The following is a 21,101-nucleotide window of genomic DNA, read 5'->3' on the forward strand; positions in this document are numbered from 1 at the left end:
AAACAAGAATGATATACTTCAGATATACTTCCGCTGAATAATCTTCTCACAGTAAATTGTGCAGATTCTTTGAGTTCTGTCGCAGTTGTGGTATTTGAGGTGCATCCGAGGTATTCGAGGTGCATTCGAAGTAAAGACCATTAACAGTACTGTCTTTTGTTAGGTTTGCAACCTACGGGTCCATTATGTAAAGCGAAAATATCGATGTGTTTTGTTCACAATTATAAATGATGGGGTCGGAAGGTCATCAACTATATGAAAAACGTTCATTGTTCTGTGTTCAATTGTAAACCTCTTCTTATCTCATTGAAGAGAAACACCACGAAATACAAGAAAAGCATTAATACCTTATAAATCCTCATGTATACCCAAATAGCATTAGTAAACTTTAGAAACTTCTGGTTTGGGATTCAGTACCTACCTGTGCATGTTATCCCGTTTCCGGTGAATCCCGTTTTACAGGCACAGGTGAAGGAACCGACTGTATTGCTACATATAGCGTTTGTCCTGTCGCAGTTGTGTGTATTCGCAGTACATTCGTTGATATCTGAAGAGATCACCAATATTAATTGAAAAACACAGTTTAGAATGAGTAAGAGATAAAGAAATTTGTCATAGACTTGTACCAATGACAAATGTTCATAGAGGCATGAGATATGTAACGATTAAGTACGAGCTTCCACAGGACAGCTGCTGTAATCGAAACTCTAGAACAGTAGAGGTTCCATCATTCTGTCTTACCTGTGCAAGTCCTTCCATTGCCTGCAAAGCCATTCTTGCACGAACAGAAAAATGATGTCGGAGTATCAGTACAGATCCCGTTTGTCCTGTCACAATTGTCTGTTTTCAATGTGCATTCGTCTACAGCTGAAAACACCGAAGGTGGTCAATGAGTGTTTTATGATGTGGGCCGCCATACTCGCACACAGGGTATTATAGTACTGCTTATTTTATTGACAGACTGGGCGTGGCGATTTGATAAAAATCCCTCCCTCGCCATACATGTTACCCTCTTCTTACCCGATCGTCAGACTAGACGTACACAAGTTATAAATGCCCCCTCCTTCTCCATACATACTCCAGTCTGGTTACCTAACTAAAAGGTGAGACATGCACACCTAATATAAGAGCCCTACATCCTCTATAAATGTACCTTTACTCAACTCACAATTGGTGAAAGTATCGGAATTACAAAAACTGTAAATGATCTTACCTGTTGCACTGCATGTCACCCCGTTTCCAGTAAAGCCAGGTTTACAAGCGCATGTGAATGATCCTTGAGTGTTGGTGCATATACCATTGGTTCTGTCACAGTTCTGGGTGTTCGCAGTGCACTCGTTTATGTCTAAATGTGAAAGCAATAACATTGGAATATGATTTTGACAAATTGAGCCTCGATTTTATCGGGTTACCCAAACCATTTCATTGTTTAATAAAGAGTGAGGAACTGTTAACTCTCAAACTATTCCAAGTTCCCTCATACTGGTGAATGATATATTGGTTTCGGTGTGGTGACCTCTTTAATTTACCTGTGCATGTCTTCCCGTCTCTAGTGAAGCCAGATTGACAGTTTCAGGTAAAAAAAACAACGGTATGCTGACAAAGTTTATTTGCACCACCCACCCACCCTTTCCTTTTCAACGAACTGCTCCATACACGCTCCCCTTTATAACTAACCTGTGCATATTATCCCGTTTCCAGTGAAACCATTTTTACAAGAACATGTGAATGATCCTGCCGGTGTATTGGTGCATATGCCGTTCGTCCTGTCGCAGTTGTGTGTATTCGCAGTGCATTCGTTGATATCTGATAAACAAGAATGATATACTTCAGATATACTTCCGCTGAATAATCTTCTCACAGTAAATTGTGCAGATTCTTTGAGTTCTGTCGCAGTTGTGGTATTTGAGGTGCATCCGAGGTATTCGAGGTGCATTCGAAGTAAAGACCATTACAGTACTGTCTTTTGTTAGGTTTGCAACCTACGGGTCCATTATGTAAAGCGAAAATATCGATGTGTCTTGTTCCCTACAAATGATGGGGTCGGAAGGTCATCAACTATATGAAAAACGTTCATTGTTCTGTGTTCAATTGTAAACCTCTTCTTATCTCATCGAAGACAAACACAACAAAATACAAGAAAAGCCTTAATACCGTATAAATCCTCATGTATACCCTAATAGCATTAGTAAACTTTAGAAACTTCTGGCTTGGGATTCAGTACCTACCTGTGCATGTTCTCCCGTTTCCAGTGAAACCACTTTTACAAGAACATGTGAATGATCCTGCCGGTGTATTGGTGCATATGCCGTTCGTCCTGTCGCAGTTGTGTGTATTCGCAGTGCATTCGTTGGTATCTGATAAACAAGAATGATATACTTCAGATATATTTCCGCTGAATAATCTTCTCACAGTAAATTGTGCAGATTCTTTGAGTTCCGTCGCAGTTGTGGTATTTGAGGTGCATCCGAGGTATTCGAGGTGCATTCGAAGTAAAGACCATTAACAGTACTGTCTTTTGTTAGGTTTACAACCTACGGGTCTATTATGTAAAGCGAAATATCGATGTGTCTTGTTCACAATTACAAATGATGGGGTCGGAAGGTCATCAACTATATGAAAAACGTTCATTGTTCTGTGTTCAATTGTAAACCTCTTCTTATCTCATTGAAGAGAAACACCACGAAATACAAGAAAAGCCTTAATACCTTATAAATCCTCATGTATACCCTAATAGCATTGGTAAACTTTAGAAACTTCTGGCTTGGGATTCAGTACCTACCTGTGCATGTTCTCCCGTTTCCAGTGAAACCACTTTTACAAGAACAGGTGAATGATCCTGCCGGTGTATTGGTGCATATGCCGTTCGTCCTGTCGCAGTTGTGTGTATTCGCAGTGCATTCGTTGATATCTGATACACAAGAATGATATACTTCAGATATACTTCCGCTGAATAATCTTCTCACAGTAAATTGTGCAGATTCTTTGAGTTCTGTCGCAGTTGTGGTATTTGAGGTGCATCCGAGGTATTCGAGGTGCATTCGAAGTAAAGACCATTAACAGTACTGTCTTTTGTTAGGTTTGCAACCTAGGGTCCATTATGTAAAGCGAAAATATCGATGTGTTTTGTTCACAATTACAAATGATGGGGTCGGAAGGTCATCAACTATATGAAAAACGTTCATTGTTCTGTGTTCAATTGTAAACCTCTTCTTATCTCATTGAAGACAAACACAACAAAATACAAGAAAAGCCTTAATACCTTATAAATCCTCATGTATACCCTAATAGCATTAGTAAACTTTAGAAACTTCTGGCTTGGGATTCAGTACCTACCTGTGCATGTTCTCCCGTTTCCAGTGAAACCACTTTTACAAGAACATATGAATGATCCTGCCGGTGTATTGGTGCATATGCCGTTCGTCCTGTCGCAGTTGTGTGTATTCGCAGTGCATTCGTTGATATCTGATAAACAAGAATGATATACTTCAGATATACTTCCGCTGAATAATCTTCTCACAGTAAATTGTGCAGATTCTTTGAGTTCTGTCGCAGTTGTGGTATTTGAGGTGCATCCGAGGTATTCGAGGTGCATTCGAAGTAAAGACCATTAACAGTACTGTCTTTTGTTAGGTTTGCAACCTACGGGTCCATTATGTAAAGCGAAAATATCGATGTGTCTTGTTCCCTACAAATGATGGGGTCGGAAGGTCATCAACTATATGAAAAACGTTCATTGTTCTGTGTTCAATTGTAAACCTCTTCTTATCTCATCGAAGACAAACACAACAAAATACAAGAAAAGCATTAATACCTTATAAATCCTCATGTATACCCAAATAGCATTAGTAAACTTTAGAAACTTCTGGTTTGGGATTCAGTACCTACCTGTGCATGTTATCCCGTTTCCGGTGAATCCCGTTTTACAGGCACAGGTGAAGGAACCGACTGTATTGCTACATATAGCGTTTGTCCTGTCGCAGTTGTGTGTATTCGCAGTACATTCGTTGATATCTGAAGAGATCACCAATATTAATTGAAAAACACAGTTTAGAATGAGTAAGAGATAAAGAAATTTGTCATAGACTTGTACCAATGACAAATGTTCATAGAGGCATGAGATATGTAACGATTAAGTACGAGCTTCCACAGGACAGCTGCTGTAATCGAAACTCTAGAACAGTAGAGGTTCCATCATTCTGTCTTACCTGTGCAAGTCCTTCCATTGCCTGCAAAGCCATTCTTGCACGAACAGAAAAATGATGTCGGAGTATCAGTACAGATCCCGTTTGTCCTGTCACAATTGTCTGTTTTCAATGTGCATTCGTCTACAGCTGAAAACACCGAAGGTGGTCAATGAGTGTTTTATGATGTGGGCCGCCATACTCGCACACAGGGTATTATAGTACTGCTTATTTTATTGACAGACTGGGCGTGGCGATTTGATAAAAATCCCTCCCTCGCCATACATGTTACCCTCTTCTTACCCGATCGTCAGACTAGACGTACACAAGTTATAAATGCCCCCTCCTTCTCCATACATACTCCAGTCTGGTTACCTAACTAAAAGGTGAGACATGCACACCTAATATAAGAGCCCTACATCCTCTATAAATGTACCTTTACTTAACTCACAATTGGTGAAAGTATCGGAATTACAAAAACTGTAAATGATCTTACCTGTTGCACTGCATGTCACCCCGTTTCCAGTAAAGCCAGGTTTACAAGCGCATGTGAATGATCCTTGAGTGTTGGTGCATATACCATTGGTTCTGTCACAGTTCTGGGTGTTCGCAGTGCACTCGTTTATGTCTAAATGTGAAAGCAATAACATTGGAATATGATTTTGACAAATTGAGCCTCGATTTTATCGGGTTACCCAAACCATTTCATTGTTTAATAAAGAGTGAGGAACTGTTAACTCTCAAACTATTCCAAGTTCCCTCATACTGGTGAATGATATATTGGTTTCGGTGTGGTGACCTCTTTAATTTACCTGTGCATGTCTTCCCGTCTCTAGTGAAGCCAGATTGACAGTTTCAGGTAAAAAAAACAACGGTATGCTGACAAAGTTTATTTGCACCACCCACCCACCCTTTCCTTTTCAACGAACTGCTCCATACACGCTCCCCTTTATAACTAACCTGTGCATATTATCCCGTTTCCAGTGAAACCATTTTTACAAGAACATGTGAATGATCCTGCCGGTGTATTGGTGCATATGCCGTTCGTCCTGTCGCAGTTGTGTGTATTCGCAGTGCATTCGTTGATATCTGATAAACAAGAATGATATACTTCAGATATACATCCGCTGAATAATCTTCTCACAGTAAATTGTGCAGATTCTTTGAGTTCTGTCGCAGTTGTGGTATTTGAGGTGCATCCGAGGTATTCGAGGTGCATTCGAAGTAAAGACCATTAACAGTACTGTCTTTTGTTAGGTTTGCAACCTACGGGTCCATTATGTGAAGCGAAAATATCGATGTGTCTTGTTCCCTACAAATGATGGGGTCGGAAGGTCATCAACTATATGAAAAACGTTCATTGTTCTGTGTTCAATTGTAAACCTCTTCTTATCTCATCGAAGACAAACACAACAAAATACAAGAAAAGCCTTAATACCGTATAAATCCTCATGTATACCCTAATAGCATTAGTAAACTTTAGAAACTTCTGGCTTGGGATTCAGTACCTACCTGTGCATGTTCTCCCGTTTCCAGTGAAACCACTTTTACAAGAACATGTGAATGATCCTGCCGGTGTATTGGTGCATATGCCGTTCGTCCTGTCGCAGTTGTGTGTATTCGCAGTGCATTCGTTGGTATCTGATAAACAAGAATGATATACTTCAGATATATTTCCGCTGAATAATCTTCTCACAGTAAATTGTGCAGATTCTTTGAGTTCCGTCGCAGTTGTGGTATTTGAGGTGCATCCGAGGTATTCGAGGTGCATTCGAAGTAAAGACCATTAACAGTACTGTCTTTTGTTAGGTTTGCAACCTACGGGTCCATTCTGTAAAGCGAAAATATCGATGTGTCTTGTTCACTACAAATGATGGGGTCGGAAGGTCATCAACTATATGAAAAACGTTCATTGTTCTGTGTTCAATTGTAAACCTCTTCTTATCTCATTGAAGACAAACACAACAAAATACAAGAAAAGCCTTAATACCTTATAAATCCTCATGTATACCCTAATAGCATTAGTAAACTTTAGAAACTTCTGGCTTGGGATTCAGTACCTACCTGTGCATGTTCTCCCGTTTCCAGTGAAACCACTTTTACAAGAACATGTGAATGATCCTGCCGGTGTATTGGTGCATATGCCGTTCGTCCTGTCGCAGTTGTGTGTATTCGCAGTGCATTCGTTGATATCTGATAAACAAGAATGATATACTTCAGATATATTTCCGCTGAATAATCTTCTCACAGTAAATTGTGCAGATTCTTTGAGTTCTGTCGCAGTTGTGGTATTTGAGGTGCATCCGAGGTATTCGAGGTGCATTCGAAGTAAAGACCATTAACAGTACTGTCTTTTGTTAGGTTTGCAACCTACGGGTCCATTATGTAAAGCGAAAATATCGATGTGTTTTGTTCACAATTACAAATGATGGGGTCGGAAGGTCATCAACTATATGAAAAACGTTCATTGTTCTGTGTTCAATTGTAAACCTCTTCTTATCTTATTGAAGACAAACACAACAAAATACAAGAAAAGCCTTAATACCTTATAAATCCTCATGTATACCCTAATAGCATTAGTAAACTTTAGAAACTTCTGGCTAGGGATTCAATACCTACCTGTGCATGTTCTCCCGTTTCCAGTGAAACCACTTTTACAAGAACATGTGAATGATCCTGCCGGTGTATTGGTGCATATGCCGTTCGTCCTGTCGCAGTTGTGTGTATTCGCAGTGCATTCGTTGATATCTGATAAACAAGAATGATATACTTCAGATATACTTCCACTGAATAATCTTCTCACAGTAAATTTTGCAGATTCTTTGAGTTCCGTCGCAGTTGTGGTATTTGAGGTGCATCCGAGGTATTCGAGATGCATTCGAAGTAAAGACCATTAACAGTACTGTCTTTTGTTAGGTTTGCAACCTACGGGTCCATTATGTAAAGCGAAAATATCGATGTGTTTTGTTCACAATTACAAATGATGGGGTCGGAAGGTCATCAACTATATGAAAAACGTTCATTGTTCTGTGTTCAATTGTAAACCTCTTCTTATCTCATTGAAGAGAAACACCACGAAATACAAAAAAAGCCTTTAATACCTTATAAATCCTCATGTATACCCTAATAACATTAGTAAACTTTAGAAACTTCTGGCTAGGGATTCAATACCTACCTGTGCATGTTCTCCCGTTTCCAGTGAAACCACTTTTACAAGAACACGTGAATGATCCTGCCGGTGTATTGGTGCATATGCCGTTCGTCCTGTCGCAGTTGTGTGTATTCGCAGTGCATTCGTTGATATCTGATACACAAGAATGATATACTTCAGATATACTTCCACTGAATAATCTTCTCACAGTAAATTTTGCAGATTCTTTGAGTTCTGTCGCACTTGTGGTAGGTATTTGAGGTGCATCCGAGGTATTCGAGGTGCATTCGAAGTAAAGACCATTAACAGTACTGTCTTTTGTTAGGTTTGCAACCTACGGGTCCATTATGTAAAGCGAAAATATCGATGTGTCTTGTTCCCTACAAATGATGGGGTCGGAAGGTCATCAACTATATGAAAAACGTTCATTGTTCTGTGTTCAATTGTAAACCTCTTCTTATCTCATTGAAGAGAAACACCCCGAAATACAAGAAAAGCATTAATACCTTATAAATCCTCATGTATACCCTAATAGCATTAGTAAACTTTAGAAACTTCTGGCTTGGGATTCAGTACCTACCTGTGCATGTTATCCCGTTTCCGGTGAATCCCGTTTTACAGGCACAGGTGAAGGAACCGACTTTATTGCTACATATAGCGTTTGTCCTGTCGCAGTTGTGTGTATTCGCAGTACATTCGTTGATATCTGAAGAGATCACCAATATTAATTGAAAAACACAGTTTAGAATGAGTAAGAGATAAAGAAATTTGTCATAGACTTGTACCAATGACAAATGTTCATAGAGGCATGAGATATGTAACGATTAAGTACGAGCTTCCACAGGACAGCTGCTGTAATCGAAACTCTAGAACAGTAGAGGTTCCATCATTCTGTCTTACCTGTGCAAGTCCTTCCATTGCCTGCAAAGCCATTCTTGCACGAACAGACAAATGATGTCGGAGTATCAGTACAGATCCCGTTTGTCCTGTCACAATTGTCTGTTTTCAATGTGCATTCGTCTACAGCTGAAAACACCGAAGGTGGTCAATGAGTGTTTTATGATGTGGGCCGCCATACTCGCACACAGGGTATTATAGTACTGCTTATTCTATTGACAGACTGGGCGTGGCGATTTGATAAAAATCCCTCCCTCGCCATACATGTTACCCTCTTCTTACCCGATCGTCAGACTAGACGTACACAAGTTATAAATGCCCCCTCCTTCTCCATACATACTCCAGTCTGGTTACCTAACTAAAAGGTGAGACATGCACACCTAATATAAGAGCCCTACATCCTCTATAAATGTACCTTTACTTAACTCACAACTGGTGAAAGTATCGGAATTACAAAAACTGTAAATGATCTTACCTGTTGCACTGCATGTCACCCCGTTTCCAGTAAAGCCAGGTTTACAAGCGCATGTGAATGATCCTTGAGTGTTGGTGCATATACCATTGGTTCTGTCACAGTTCTGGGTGTTCGCAGTGCACTCGTTTATGTCTTAATGTGAAAGCAATAACATTGGAATATGATTTTGACAGATTGAGCCTCGATTTTATCGGGTTACCCAAACCATTTCATTGTTTAATAAAGAGTGAGGAACTGTTAACTCTCAAACTATTCCAAGTTCCCTCATACTGGTGAATGATATATTGGTTTCGGTGTGGTGACCTCTTTAATTTACCTGTGCATGTCTTCCCGTCTCTAGTGAAGCCAGATTGACAGTTTCAGGTTAAAAAAAACAACGGTATGCTGATAAAGTTTATTTGCACCACCCACCCACCCTTTCCTTTTCAACGAACTGCTCCATACGCGCTCCCCTTTATAACTAACCTGTGCATATTATCCCGTTTCCAGTGAAACCATTTTTACAAGAACATGTGAATGATCCTGCCGGTGTATTGGTGCATATGCCGTTCGTCCTGTCGCAGTTGTGTGTATTCGCAGTGCATTCGTTGATATCTGATAAACAAGAATGATATACTTCAGATATACTTCCGCTGAATAATCTTCTCACAGTAAATTGTGCGGATTCTTTGAGTTCTGTCGCAGTTGTGGTATTTGAGGTGCATCCGAGGTATGCGAGGTGCATTCGAAGTAAAGACCATTACAGTACTGTCTTTTGTTAGGTTTGCAACCTACGGGTCCATGATGTAAAGCGAAAATATCGATGTGTTTTGTTCACAATTACAAATGATGGGGTGGGAAGGTCATCAACTATATGAAAAACGTTCATTGTTCTGTGTTCAATTGTAAACCTCTTCTTATCTCATTGAAGAGAAACACCACGAAATACAAGAAAAGCCTTAATACCTTATAAATCCTCATGTATACCCTAATAGCATTAGTAAACTTTAGAAACTTCTGGCTTGGGATTCAGTACCTACCTGTGCATGTTCTCCCGTTTCCAGTGAAACCACTTTTACAAGAACACGTGAATGATCCTGCCGGTGTATTGGTGCATATGCCGTTCGTCCTGTCGCAGTTGTGTGTATTCGCAGTGCATTCGTTGATATCTGATACACAAGACTGATATACTTCAGATATACTTCCACTGAATAATCTTCTCACAGTAAATTTTGCAGATTCTTTGAGTTCTGTCGCACTTGTGGTAGGTATTTGAGGTGCATCCGAGGTATTCGAGGTGCATTCGAAGTAAAGACCATTAACAGTACTGTCTTTTGTTAGGTTTGCAACCTACGGGTCCATTATGTAAAGCGAAAATATCGATGTGTCTTGTTCACAATTACAAATGATGGGGTTGGAGGTCATCAACTATATGAAAAACGTTCATTGTTCTGTGTTCAATTGTAAACCTCTTCTTATCTCATTGAAGACAAACACAACAAAATACAAGAAAAGCCTTAATACCTTATAAATCCTCATGTATACCCTAATAGCACTAGTAAACTTTAGAAACTTCTGGCTAGGGATTCAATACCTACCTGTGCATGTTCTCCCGTTTCCAGTGAAACCACTTTTACAAGAACATGTGAATGATCCTGCCGGTGTATTGGTGCATATGCCGTTCGTCCTGTCGCAGTTGTGTGTATTCGCAGTGCATTCGTTGATATCTGATAAACAAGAATGATATACTTCAGATATACTTCCGCTGAATAATCTTCTCACAGTAAATTGTGCAGATTCTTTGAGTTCTGTCACAGTTGTGGTATTTGAGGTGCATCCGAGGTATTCGAGGTGCATTCGAAGTAAAGACCATTAACAGTACTGTCTTTTGTTAGGTTTGCAACCTACGGGTCCATTATGTAAAGCGAAAATATCGATGTGTTTTGTTCACAATTACAAATGATGGGGTCGGAAGGTCATCAACTATATGAAAAACGTTCATTGTTCTGTGTTCAATTGTAAACCTCTTCTTATCTCATTGAAGAGAAACACCACGAAATACAAAAAAAGCCTTTAATACCTTATAAATCCTCATGTATACCCTAATAACATTAGTAAACTTTAGAAACTTCTGGCTAGGGATTCAATACCTACCTGTGCATGTTCTCCCGTTTCCAGTGAAACCACTTTTACAAGAACACGTGAATGATCCTGCCGGTGTATTGGTGCATATGCCGTTCGTCCTGTCGCAGTTGTGTGTATTCGCAGTGCATTCGTTGATATCTGATACACAAGAATGATATACTTCAGATATACTTCCACTGAATAATCTTCTCACAGTAAATTTTGCAGATTCTTTGAGTTCTGTCGCACTTGTGGTAGGTATTTGAGGTGCATCCGAGGTATTCGAGGTGCATTCGAAGTAAAGACCATTAACAGTACTGTCTTTTGTTAGGTTTGCAACCTACGGGTCCATTATGTAAAGCGAAAATATCGATGTGTCTTGTTCACAATTACAAATGATGGGGTCGGAAGGTCATCAACTATATGAAAAACGTTCATTGTTCTGTGTTCAATTGTAAACCTCTTCTTATCTCATTGAAGAGAAACACCACGAAATACAAGAAAAGCATTAATACCTTATAAATCCTCATGTATACCCTAATAGCATTAGTAAACTTTAGAAACTTCTGGCTTGGGATTCAGTACCTACCTGTGCATGTTATCCCGTTTCCGGTGAATCCCGTTTTACAGGCACAGGTGAAGGAACCGACTTTATTGCTACATATAGCGTTTGTCCTGTCGCAGTTGTGTGTATTCGCAGTACATTCGTTGATATCTGAAGAGATCACCAATATTAATTGAAAAACACAGTTTAGAATGAGTAAGAGATAAAGAAATTTGTCATAGACTTGTACCAATGACAAATGTTCATAGAGGCATGAGATATGTAACGATTAAGTACGAGCTTCCACAGGACAGCTGCTGTAATCGAAACTCTAGAACAGTAGAGGTTCCATCATTCTGTCTTACCTGTGCAAGTCCTTCCATTGCCTGCAAAGCCATTCTTGCACGAACAGACAAATGATGTCGGAGTATCAGTACAGATCCCGTTTGTCCTGTCACAATTGTCTGTTTTCAATGTGCATTCGTCTACAGCTGAAAACACCGAAGGTGGTCAATGAGTGTTTTATGATGTGGGCCGCCATACTCGCACACAGGGTATTATAGTACTGCTTATTCTATTGACAGACTGGGCGTGGCGATTTGATAAAAATCCCTCCCTCGCCATACATGTTACCCTCTTCTTACCCGATCGTCAGACTAGACGTACACAAGTTATAAATGCCCCCTCCTTCTCCATACATACTCCAGTCTGGTTACCTAACTAAAAGGTGAGACATGCACACCTAATATAAGAGCCCTACATCCTCTATAAATGTACCTTTACTTAACTCACAACTGGTGAAAGTATCGGAATTACAAAAACTGTAAATGATCTTACCTGTTGCACTGCATGTCACCCCGTTTCCAGTAAAGCCAGGTTTACAAGCGCATGTGAATGATCCTTGAGTGTTGGTGCATATACCATTGGTTCTGTCACAGTTCTGGGTGTTCGCAGTGCACTCGTTTATGTCTAAATGTGAAAGCAATAACATTGGAATATGATTTTGACAGATTGAGCCTCGATTTTATCGGGTTACCCAAACCATTTCATTGTTTAATAAAGAGTGAGGAACTGTTAACTCTCAAACTATTCCAAGTTCCCTCATACTGGTGAATGATATATTGGTTTCGGTGTGGTGACCTCTTTAATTTACCTGTGCATGTCTTCCCGTCTCTAGTGAAGCCAGATTGACAGTTTCAGGTAAAAAAAAACAACGGTATGCTGATAAAGTTTATTTGCACCACCCACCCACCCTTTCCTTTTCAACGAACTGCTCCATACGCGCTCCCCTTTATAACTAACCTGTGCATATTATCCCGTTTCCAGTGAAACCATTTTTACAAGAACATGTGAATGATCCTGCCGGTGTATTGGTGCATATGCCGTTCGTCCTGTCGCAGTTGTGTGTATTCGCAGTGCATTCGTTGATATCTGATAAACAAGAATGATATACTTCAGATATACTTCCGCTGAATAATCTTCTCACAGTAAATTGTGCGGATTCTTTGAGTTCTGTCGCAGTTGTGGTATTTGAGGTGCATCCGAGGTATGCGAGGTGCATTCGAAGTAAAGACCATTACAGTACTGTCTTTTGTTAGGTTTGCAACCTACGGGTCCATGATGTAAAGCGAAAATATCGATGTGTTTTGTTCACAATTACAAATGATGGGGTGGGAAGGTCATCAACTATATGAAAAACGTTCATTGTTCTGTGTTCAATTGTAAACCTCTTCTTATCTCATTGAAGAGAAACACCACGAAATACAAGAAAAGCCTTAATACCTTATAAATCCTCATGTATACCCTAATAGCATTAGTAAACTTTAGAAACTTCTGGCTTGGGATTCAGTACCTACCTGTGCATGTTCTCCCGTTTCCAGTGAAACCACTTTTACAAGAACACGTGAATGATCCTGCCGGTGTATTGGTGCATATGCCGTTCGTCCTGTCGCAGTTGTGTGTATTCGCAGTGCATTCGTTGATATCTGATACACAAGACTGATATACTTCAGATATACTTCCACTGAATAATCTTCTCACAGTAAATTTTGCAGATTCTTTGAGTTCTGTCGCACTTGTGGAAGGTATTTGAGGTGCATCCGAGGTATTCGAGGTGCATTCGAAGTAAAGACCATTAACAGTACTGTCTTTTGTTAGGTTTGCAACCTACGGGTCCATTATGTAAAGCGAAAATATCGATGTGTCTTGTTCACAATTACAAATGATGGGGTTGGAGGTCATCAACTATATGAAAAACGTTCATTGTTCTGTGTTCAATTGTAAACCTCTTCTTATCTCATTGAAGACAAACACAACAAAATACAAGAAAAGCCTTAATACCTTATAAATCCTCATGTATACCCTAATAGCACTAGTAAACTTTAGAAACTTCTGGCTAGGGATTCAATACCTACCTGTGCATGTTCTCCCGTTTCCAGTGAAACCACTTTTACAAGAACATGTGAATGATCCTGCCGGTGTATTGGTGCATATGCCGTTCGTCCTGTCGCAGTTGTGTGTATTCGCAGTGCATTCGTTGATATCTGATAAACAAGAATGATATACTTCAGATATACTTCCGCTGAATAATCTTCTCACAGTAAATTGTGCAGATTCTTTGAGTTCTGTCACAGTTGTGGTATTTGAGGTGCATCCGAGGTATTCGAGGTGCATTCGAAGTAAAGACCATTAACAGTACTGTCTTTTGTTAGGTTTGCAACCTACGGGTCCATTATGTAAAGCGAAAATATCGATGTGTTTTGTTCACAATTACAAATGATGGGGTCGGAAGGTCATCAACTATATGAAAAACGTTCATTGTTCTGTGTTCAATTGTAAACCTCTTCTTATCTCATTGAAGAGAAACACCACGAAATACAAGAAAAGCCTTAATACCTTATAAATCCTCATGTATACCCTAATAACATTAGTAAACTTTAGAAACTTCTGGCTAGGGATTCAATACCTACCTGTGCATGTTCTCCCGTTTCCAGTGAAACCACTTTTACAAGAACACGTGAATGATCCTGCCGGTGTATTGGTGCATATGCCGTTCGTCCTGTCGCAGTTGTGTGTATTCGCAGTGCATTCGTTGATATCTGATACACAAGAATGATATACTTCAGATATACTTCCACTGAATAATCTTCTCACAGTAAATTTTGCAGATTCTTTGAGTTCTGTCGCACTTGTGGTAGGTATTTGAGGTGCATCCGAGGTATTCGAGGTGCATTCGAAGTAAAGACCATTAACAGTACTGTCTTTTGTTAGGTTTGCAACCTACGGGTCCATTATATAAAGCGAAAATATCGATGTGTCTTGTTCACAATTACAAATGATGGGGTTGGAAGGTCATCAACTATATGAAAAACGTTCATTGTTCTGTGTTCAATTGTAAACCTCTTCTTATCTCATTGAAGACAAACACAACAAAATACAAGAAAAGCCTTAATACTTTATCAGTCCTCATGTATACCCTAATAGCATTAGTAAACTTTAGAAACTTCTGGCTTGGGATTCAGTACCTACCTGTGCATGTTCTCCCGTTTCCAGTGAAACCACTTTTACAAGAACACGTGAATGATCCTGCCGGTGTATTGGTGCATATGCCGTTCGTCCTGTCGCAGTTGTGTGTATTCGCAGTGCATTCGTTGATATCTGAAGAGATCACCAATATTAATTGAAAAACACAGTTTAGAATGAGTAAATCTCGAATTGTTCGAAGGTCCTGTCACAGTTGTCGTTACGAGCCGTACACTCATCGATATCTGGAAAAGAGCAAGAACACATTTCTTTCTTTGATTATATGTGATCTTTGATACAGCAATCCCTTTCATCATTCAAATATCTTCAATGGTGCTTACCACGAACTCAGAAGCTAATGAATCATAAGCAACAGTTTGATATCTCTGTACAGTAGGTCTTTAGCTAAGACGAAGCGAATCGAGTTTCACATGCATTTCTAAAAGAGAGAGAAAGCCATGTTCATTAAAATTTCTACCTGAAGCCGGCCATGAGCGATTAAGCTCTAAAGACATTTCAAAATAAGACAGTAGAGCAGTATGGTCTGCGATCATCCTGAAATTAATAAACGTTTCCTAGAAAGAAATCAGGGTATTGACAGATGTTTGCGCAACATTATCGATATCAAAATGGTAGGTGCCACTTTCCAGCTGCACATTTGGGAAGTGTAACTACACTACTGCAACGAATACGGATACTGGTGGAATTTCCGTTTACAGACAACAGTGGGAAAACCAAGCTACATTAGCCAATGAAAGGAAGAGACGAACTCACCAATGCCTTCGGCACCCAGCAAATCAACAGACCAAGGAACAAACTCGTGACAACACTGTTATCGAGATCAGGGGAGGACTTGGCAGATTTGTCATGTTGATGCTAGGATTCCATCAACTGTGCCGATAGAGTGGAGACAGAGGAGACCATTTGGAGGATATCAGGTAAAACAGTGCATCAGGTAGGGAATAGGCCAGTATAACTGAGTCACGTACCAGGCAAATTTGACGGTCCTGTTATTGATGATATGCAAGGCGTGGCTTGATATTGAAATGAAGGAATGCAGCTTATATCACAGAATGTCTTCGACCATAGGGGCCCTAAAAACCATCAATTTAACCATCATTGGCGGGTAATGCAGGAAACTATTAAGCATACTGTTTTGCACATCAATGCAGAGTTGATTTATGATTAGGAACTGGTTGGTGCAGTATTAGTATTTCCTATTAGTTAATCGATTTGATACTAAACGTTGTGCTTTCTGAGGCTTACTTTGACCTCACCCAACGGCTTTAATGATGGTAGTTAGAGGTATCATCTGCTATATAAAATAGGTAAAACAACTTACCTTGATGTTCCTGCGAGGAAACAGGAGACGATGTTGTACCTCAGGCCAGCTTACATATAAGTAAATGTGCACGTTCACTGTTGAATTTGATTATGAATCTCTCAGTTTAATTTGGCATCCAACATTTTCGGTGTCTTTAGTGTGTGCATAAGTTGGGATCGAGGGGTTGCAGCCATCACTATTAAGTAATAGTGAGAGTGTTCGAACCTCATCCTAAATGACAAACTTTCCACCTACAAAAACTTCCGATTATACATTATAAAACACTGTTTTATCTACAAAATATATTTTATTCCTTTCTAGCAGATATCAACGCCACATTTTAAAACCCATAATCTCCTGCCAATATTAAACACAATACATTTCTAATCGAATAAGTAATAAATGTTAAGTACCGGTACTATTTACACTACACAGCTCTGTATAAAATGTATGAACATATGTACAGATACGATTTTCAAACCCCGAAGCTATGATACAAAAGTTTTTAAGTACAGTAGAACCTCCCGCAGCTGACACATCTCTAAGGACACTGCTCTCGGTCACGAATTGAGCATTTCCACTGAATTTGACCTCTGTCATCAGGACACCTCTCAGACAGCACTTGTCAGTCCAAAGAGTGTCCTTAATAGAGAGGTGAACTGTAAATATGCAATCAGCAGCAGTTTTTATAGTCCAAATATCCGGATACACACAAAATATTTGTTGACAACATCGTGACGGACGGAACAATATGTGAATATGAGCTGCGGTTGTGTCTGTCTCTGTTCGATACGTTTTTGTCCTCGGTCGTTCTGACTCATCATGGCACAGGTCACAGAGCCAACAATCATTAAACAAATTACAGACGATTTCCTGTGGATAAAACTTGCCTGAGCCTTTGCTGGCAAAAATCTAAAATCAAGAATCTAAAATCCTTTTTTTCATTTTTACAAAAGATCATCAAACTCGAGATTCTGGTGGCATTATTCTGCCATCAGGCATAACAACCTCTCCGCTTGGCAACGTAATAATGTGAGGGGTCTCTGCACCTCCTGGTGCCGGACCGTTATCCAATGACGGCGTTGATATTGGTTCTCCATCCGGTATAAGGGGGTCTAGAGATCCCGTGGGTGATCCCCCAGAAGAATATTCCATTGGTGGCTTCTCCATTCCTGCTGCGGCGGCGTCACCTGCTGGCGCTACCTTCTGGTTCTTACGGTTCTTCCGTCTCACCATGCAGACGACCACTAGGATGATGATGAAGATTACCACCAGGATGATAAGGACGATAAGGATCGGGATAACTGAAAACAAATATAAAACAAATATGGTGGCTGTTGACCTTTATTTCCTTACCTAAATTAACTAAATGTAACAATGTACGTCTTGCTCCTTCTGTTCAAATGATGGTGTTACTTAGGATAAAATGCACTATGTTTAGATCTGTGTTGACTTCGTTTGACATCTCATGGCATCTGGATTGGCAGTGCGGTCGAAAATTTAAAGATATCAGGATCGCGCTCTGAAGTAGTGTGGGTGGTGATTCAAAAAAAAAGAATTACCGGTAGACTTAAGGTTGAGGTCAATCTGGGATTTCTTAACCAATCTGAATGGAATGCTCAGGTAATACGTAATGATAATCATAATATTAAGTATAAATGAAAAATATTCGGAAACAAAATATGGCCTATCTGGGGACCCCAAAATGACTATCGGGCCCCACAGAAGGATTGTTTTTAATTTCTGCATTGACATTGCTGAACACTAGAGATCAGTAAAAACCAAACTATTTATAATGAATACTTGGAATAAGGATTATACGTTGTAGAGATAAGAGGATCTGTTTAACAGAAAGCAACCTCCCATTTATGATGTAAAAAACAAGTAAAATGAAGTGAAAGATGGTGGGTGATGGTGCTACAAGATGGTGAAGAACAGAACTTTGTTTTGTGGACTATAATTCAACCATATCTTGAATTAAACCACACCAAAGAAGAAAGGAAACTTGGAAACTCATTAACATTGCTACCACCGGAGGAGTTGACATTCAGATATCATTTAGAAATGTTCTACCTTATACAACAGTAATCAGACAGCAACGAAGACGGCTGCCATGATCACTATTACTATACTGATGGCTACAAGACTGGTTAACGTTATAACAACGGGCCAAACTGAAAGAAACGAGATTGTATCGATTGTAGTTCCTTGTATTGCTTTATGCAAATTTTTCATAAAAGGCAGATGAAATACATTTACTTGGTCGAGAAGCTTGCAGCATGTTCGGATGTGTTTCTGATATTTGAGTACAAGCTTTTGACTTACGAAAGTACCGTAATATTTTTTCATTAATCATTTATGTATACCTGAAAATAACCAGCCTACTTAAAACCTTGATTTGAAATGCAGCACTTTGAGTAGAAAAATATGAAAGCTTGTGATAATATTAGACGAGTTATTAGAATAGAATAGGTGTAGGAACTTTGCAGTACATGTAACCTACCTATCTTGTAGATTACGTCATCGGATTTGTTCTCGCAGTTAAGTTCGTCGTAGCCATTTACGCAGTCTTGCTTCCCGTCACAAACATACGATTCAGCTACACAGGTTTGATCCGTTCGACACCAGAAGTAACCAGCATTTGGGCAGACGTAAGCTGTGGATTACAGAAAAGGCAATGTGAACAAAGCTATAAAGATAAAGCTACTTGTCAGACGAAAAATATTCTTTTCTAAATTCAATTCGCTGTCAACTTTCACATAGTGAAATATAATATCATTTATTTCTGATTTTTATATATTCTTGCCTCACTTACATGGAGCGTCGAATTAGTGTAAATAATAATGAAAGCATTATTTGAGTAATAAGCTGTTAAAGAAACCGGAGAAAGTCGGAAAAACCTCCAACTAGTGTGAATGAATTGACTTCTAAATGTCTTTCTAAGAAGCTCTAGAATATTATTCAAGCCATTGGAAATGCAAATTGATTAAGATAAATTTTACTTCTTCACTGACTCAACATGCAAAACATATAGAAAAAACAATGAGACGAAAAAAAAACACAAAAAACAACAAAAACATTCGGGGAGGTTATGACTGGTATTATACCTCCACCCGGGATCGTCGTTGGGTAGATAGCCGATGTGGTCGGTCCAGTCTTTAGCGTACTTGTCAGCACAACAGTCGGTGGTGTAGCACGTTCTGATGAATTTGGAACTATTGCAGCTGACGACTCAGAAAGTTTATTCGTTGATGAATCAGTTGAAGTTGATTTGCCAATGCTTGTCTCAGAGGTTTTGCGAGTTATGGGTACACTCCTTTCCGGATAGGATGTTGTTCCAGATGGTGTTATTGGTACACTTCTTTCCGAGTAGGATGTTGTTCCAGATGGTGTTATTGGTACACTTCTTTCCGAGTAGGATGTTGTTCCAGATGGTGTTATTGGTACACTTCTTTCCGAGTAGAATGTTGTTCCAGATGGTGGTGTTGGTATAATTTCTTCCGAATACGATGTTATTCCAGATGGTGTTGTTGGTTTACTTGTTTCTGGATAGGATGTCGTTCCATATTGTGTTATTGGTACACTTCTTTCCGAGTATGATTTTGTTCCAGATGGTGTTGTTGGTACACCTGTTTCAGGATAGGATGTCGTTCCTGACGATGTTGTTGGTACACTAGTTTCCGGAAAGAATGTCGTTCCAGATGGTGTCATTGGTACACTTGTTTCCAGATAAAATGTCGTTCCAGGTGGTGTTATTTGTACACTTCCTTCCGAGTACGATGTCGTTCCAGATGGTGATGTTGGTACACTTCTTTCCGAGTATGATGTTGTTCCAGATGGTGATGTTGGTATACCTGGTTCTGGATAGGATGTCGTTTCAGATGGTGTTATTTCAGATGTCGTTACAATCTTAGTCACTCCAAGAGAAATTAGGTTACCAGTTGTTGAAGTTGATGTCGTTAGCATAGTAGTTTGAATATATGTTTTTGCCACAGTTGATGTTGGCTGAATGCTAGTTTTAGTACCAAACACTGTAGAATTAGATGCAGTTGATGTACTTGTTTGAGTGCTAGATGTTGCAGCAGTAAACGTTGCTAAAATAGTTGTTTGAACAGCAGATATTGCCGTCATTAGTGTTGTTGGTATACTCGTTTGAGTCGTCACTTGAGTGGCAGATATTGCAGAAGTTGGTGTCATTAGTACAATGGATTGAGTCAATATGCTTTTAGTATTAACTGATGATGTTGTCACACTCGTTTGAAAGGTCGTTTCATATCTAGATGTTACAACAGTTGTCTGAATGCCAGATAGGTCATTCTGTGAAGATGGTACACTCGTTTGAATGCGAGGAGTTGTAGCAGTTGGTGCTGTAAGTAAACTGGTTTGAAAACCAGACGTTACAGCAGTAGGAGATGTTAGTATGCTTATTTGAATACCAGATGTTTGCCCAGTTAGTGTAATTTGTGTATCAGTGTAAACACCAGATTTTGTACCAGTTTGCGATGTTGGTGTAGGCCTACTGGTTTGAATACCAAGTGTTGTAGCAGTTGACGTTGTAGGTAAACTGGTTTGAATACCAGGGGTAACTGCGGCAGGTGATGTTTTTATGCTTGTAACAGCTTCTGTGCGACCTTTTGAGTGGATACTATATCCTATGAACATGGTTCTTGGCCCAGTTGTTGTGGCATCACTAAGAGCAACTTCAGTGGTGGTAATGTTTCGTTTAGCAGTGGCGCTGATTGCTATTGTTGTAACAATTCCAGAACCAGCTGCCGGGGTGGTACTAGGTATCATCGCATAGGTACTGATTTCTGTTGTTGCAATATCTCCAGTACTTGTTGTTGCTGTAGTTGTTGTTGTTATTTGGCAAGTAGTTGATTTCACTGTTCTACCTGAAAAAC

At 39.6% G+C, this 21,101-nt stretch overlaps 2 protein-coding genes across 13 annotated transcripts in view; both read right to left on the minus strand.

Moving 5' to 3' along the window:
* Positions 1 to 15,015, minus strand: part of LOC135483950 (fibrillin-1-like) — a gene marked incomplete at its 5' end in the record, with an annotated part of 30,966 nt that extends 15,951 nt beyond the window's left edge. Inside the window, 17 exons of the mRNA XM_064765025.1 lie at positions 422 to 547; positions 742 to 867; positions 1,214 to 1,345; positions 1,678 to 1,806; positions 3,337 to 3,465; positions 3,889 to 4,014; positions 4,209 to 4,334; positions 4,681 to 4,812; positions 5,145 to 5,273; positions 7,916 to 8,041; positions 8,236 to 8,361; positions 10,841 to 10,969; positions 11,400 to 11,525; positions 11,720 to 11,845; positions 12,192 to 12,323; positions 12,657 to 12,785; positions 14,883 to 15,015. Coding sequence (XP_064621095.1) covers positions 422 to 547; positions 742 to 867; positions 1,214 to 1,345; positions 1,678 to 1,806; positions 3,337 to 3,465; positions 3,889 to 4,014; positions 4,209 to 4,334; positions 4,681 to 4,812; positions 5,145 to 5,273; positions 7,916 to 8,041; positions 8,236 to 8,361; positions 10,841 to 10,969; positions 11,400 to 11,525; positions 11,720 to 11,845; positions 12,192 to 12,323; positions 12,657 to 12,785; positions 14,883 to 15,015 — 2,182 coding nt within the window. The remainder of the gene's footprint in view (positions 1 to 421; positions 548 to 741; positions 868 to 1,213; positions 1,346 to 1,677; positions 1,807 to 3,336; positions 3,466 to 3,888; positions 4,015 to 4,208; positions 4,335 to 4,680; positions 4,813 to 5,144; positions 5,274 to 7,915; positions 8,042 to 8,235; positions 8,362 to 10,840; positions 10,970 to 11,399; positions 11,526 to 11,719; positions 11,846 to 12,191; positions 12,324 to 12,656; positions 12,786 to 14,882) is intronic.
* A 17-nt stretch (positions 15,016 to 15,032) lies between these two features.
* LOC135501861 (fibrillin-2-like) overlaps positions 15,033 to 21,101 on the minus strand; it is a 33,230-nt gene continuing 27,161 nt past the window's right edge. For 3 of the 12 annotated variants that reach the window (XM_064794313.1, XM_064794247.1, XM_064794256.1), the window contains 2 exons: positions 18,704 to 18,856; positions 16,484 to 17,504 (listed from right to left, as the gene is read on the minus strand). In XM_064794313.1, the coding sequence (XP_064650383.1) occupies positions 17,161 to 17,504; positions 18,704 to 18,856 (497 nt within the window). In that variant the 3' untranslated portion in view covers positions 16,484 to 17,160. Of the gene's footprint in view, positions 15,122 to 16,482; positions 17,505 to 18,273; positions 18,375 to 18,703; positions 18,857 to 21,101 lie in introns of those variants that run through there. The other 9 variants (XM_064794294.1, XM_064794272.1, XM_064794266.1 and 6 more) reach the window with 5 other exon arrangements.

The sequence above is a fragment of the Lineus longissimus genome, chromosome 2 (assembly GCF_910592395.1).
Source record: "Lineus longissimus chromosome 2, tnLinLong1.2, whole genome shotgun sequence".
Classification (NCBI taxonomy): Eukaryota; Metazoa; Nemertea; class Pilidiophora; order Heteronemertea; family Lineidae; genus Lineus; species Lineus longissimus.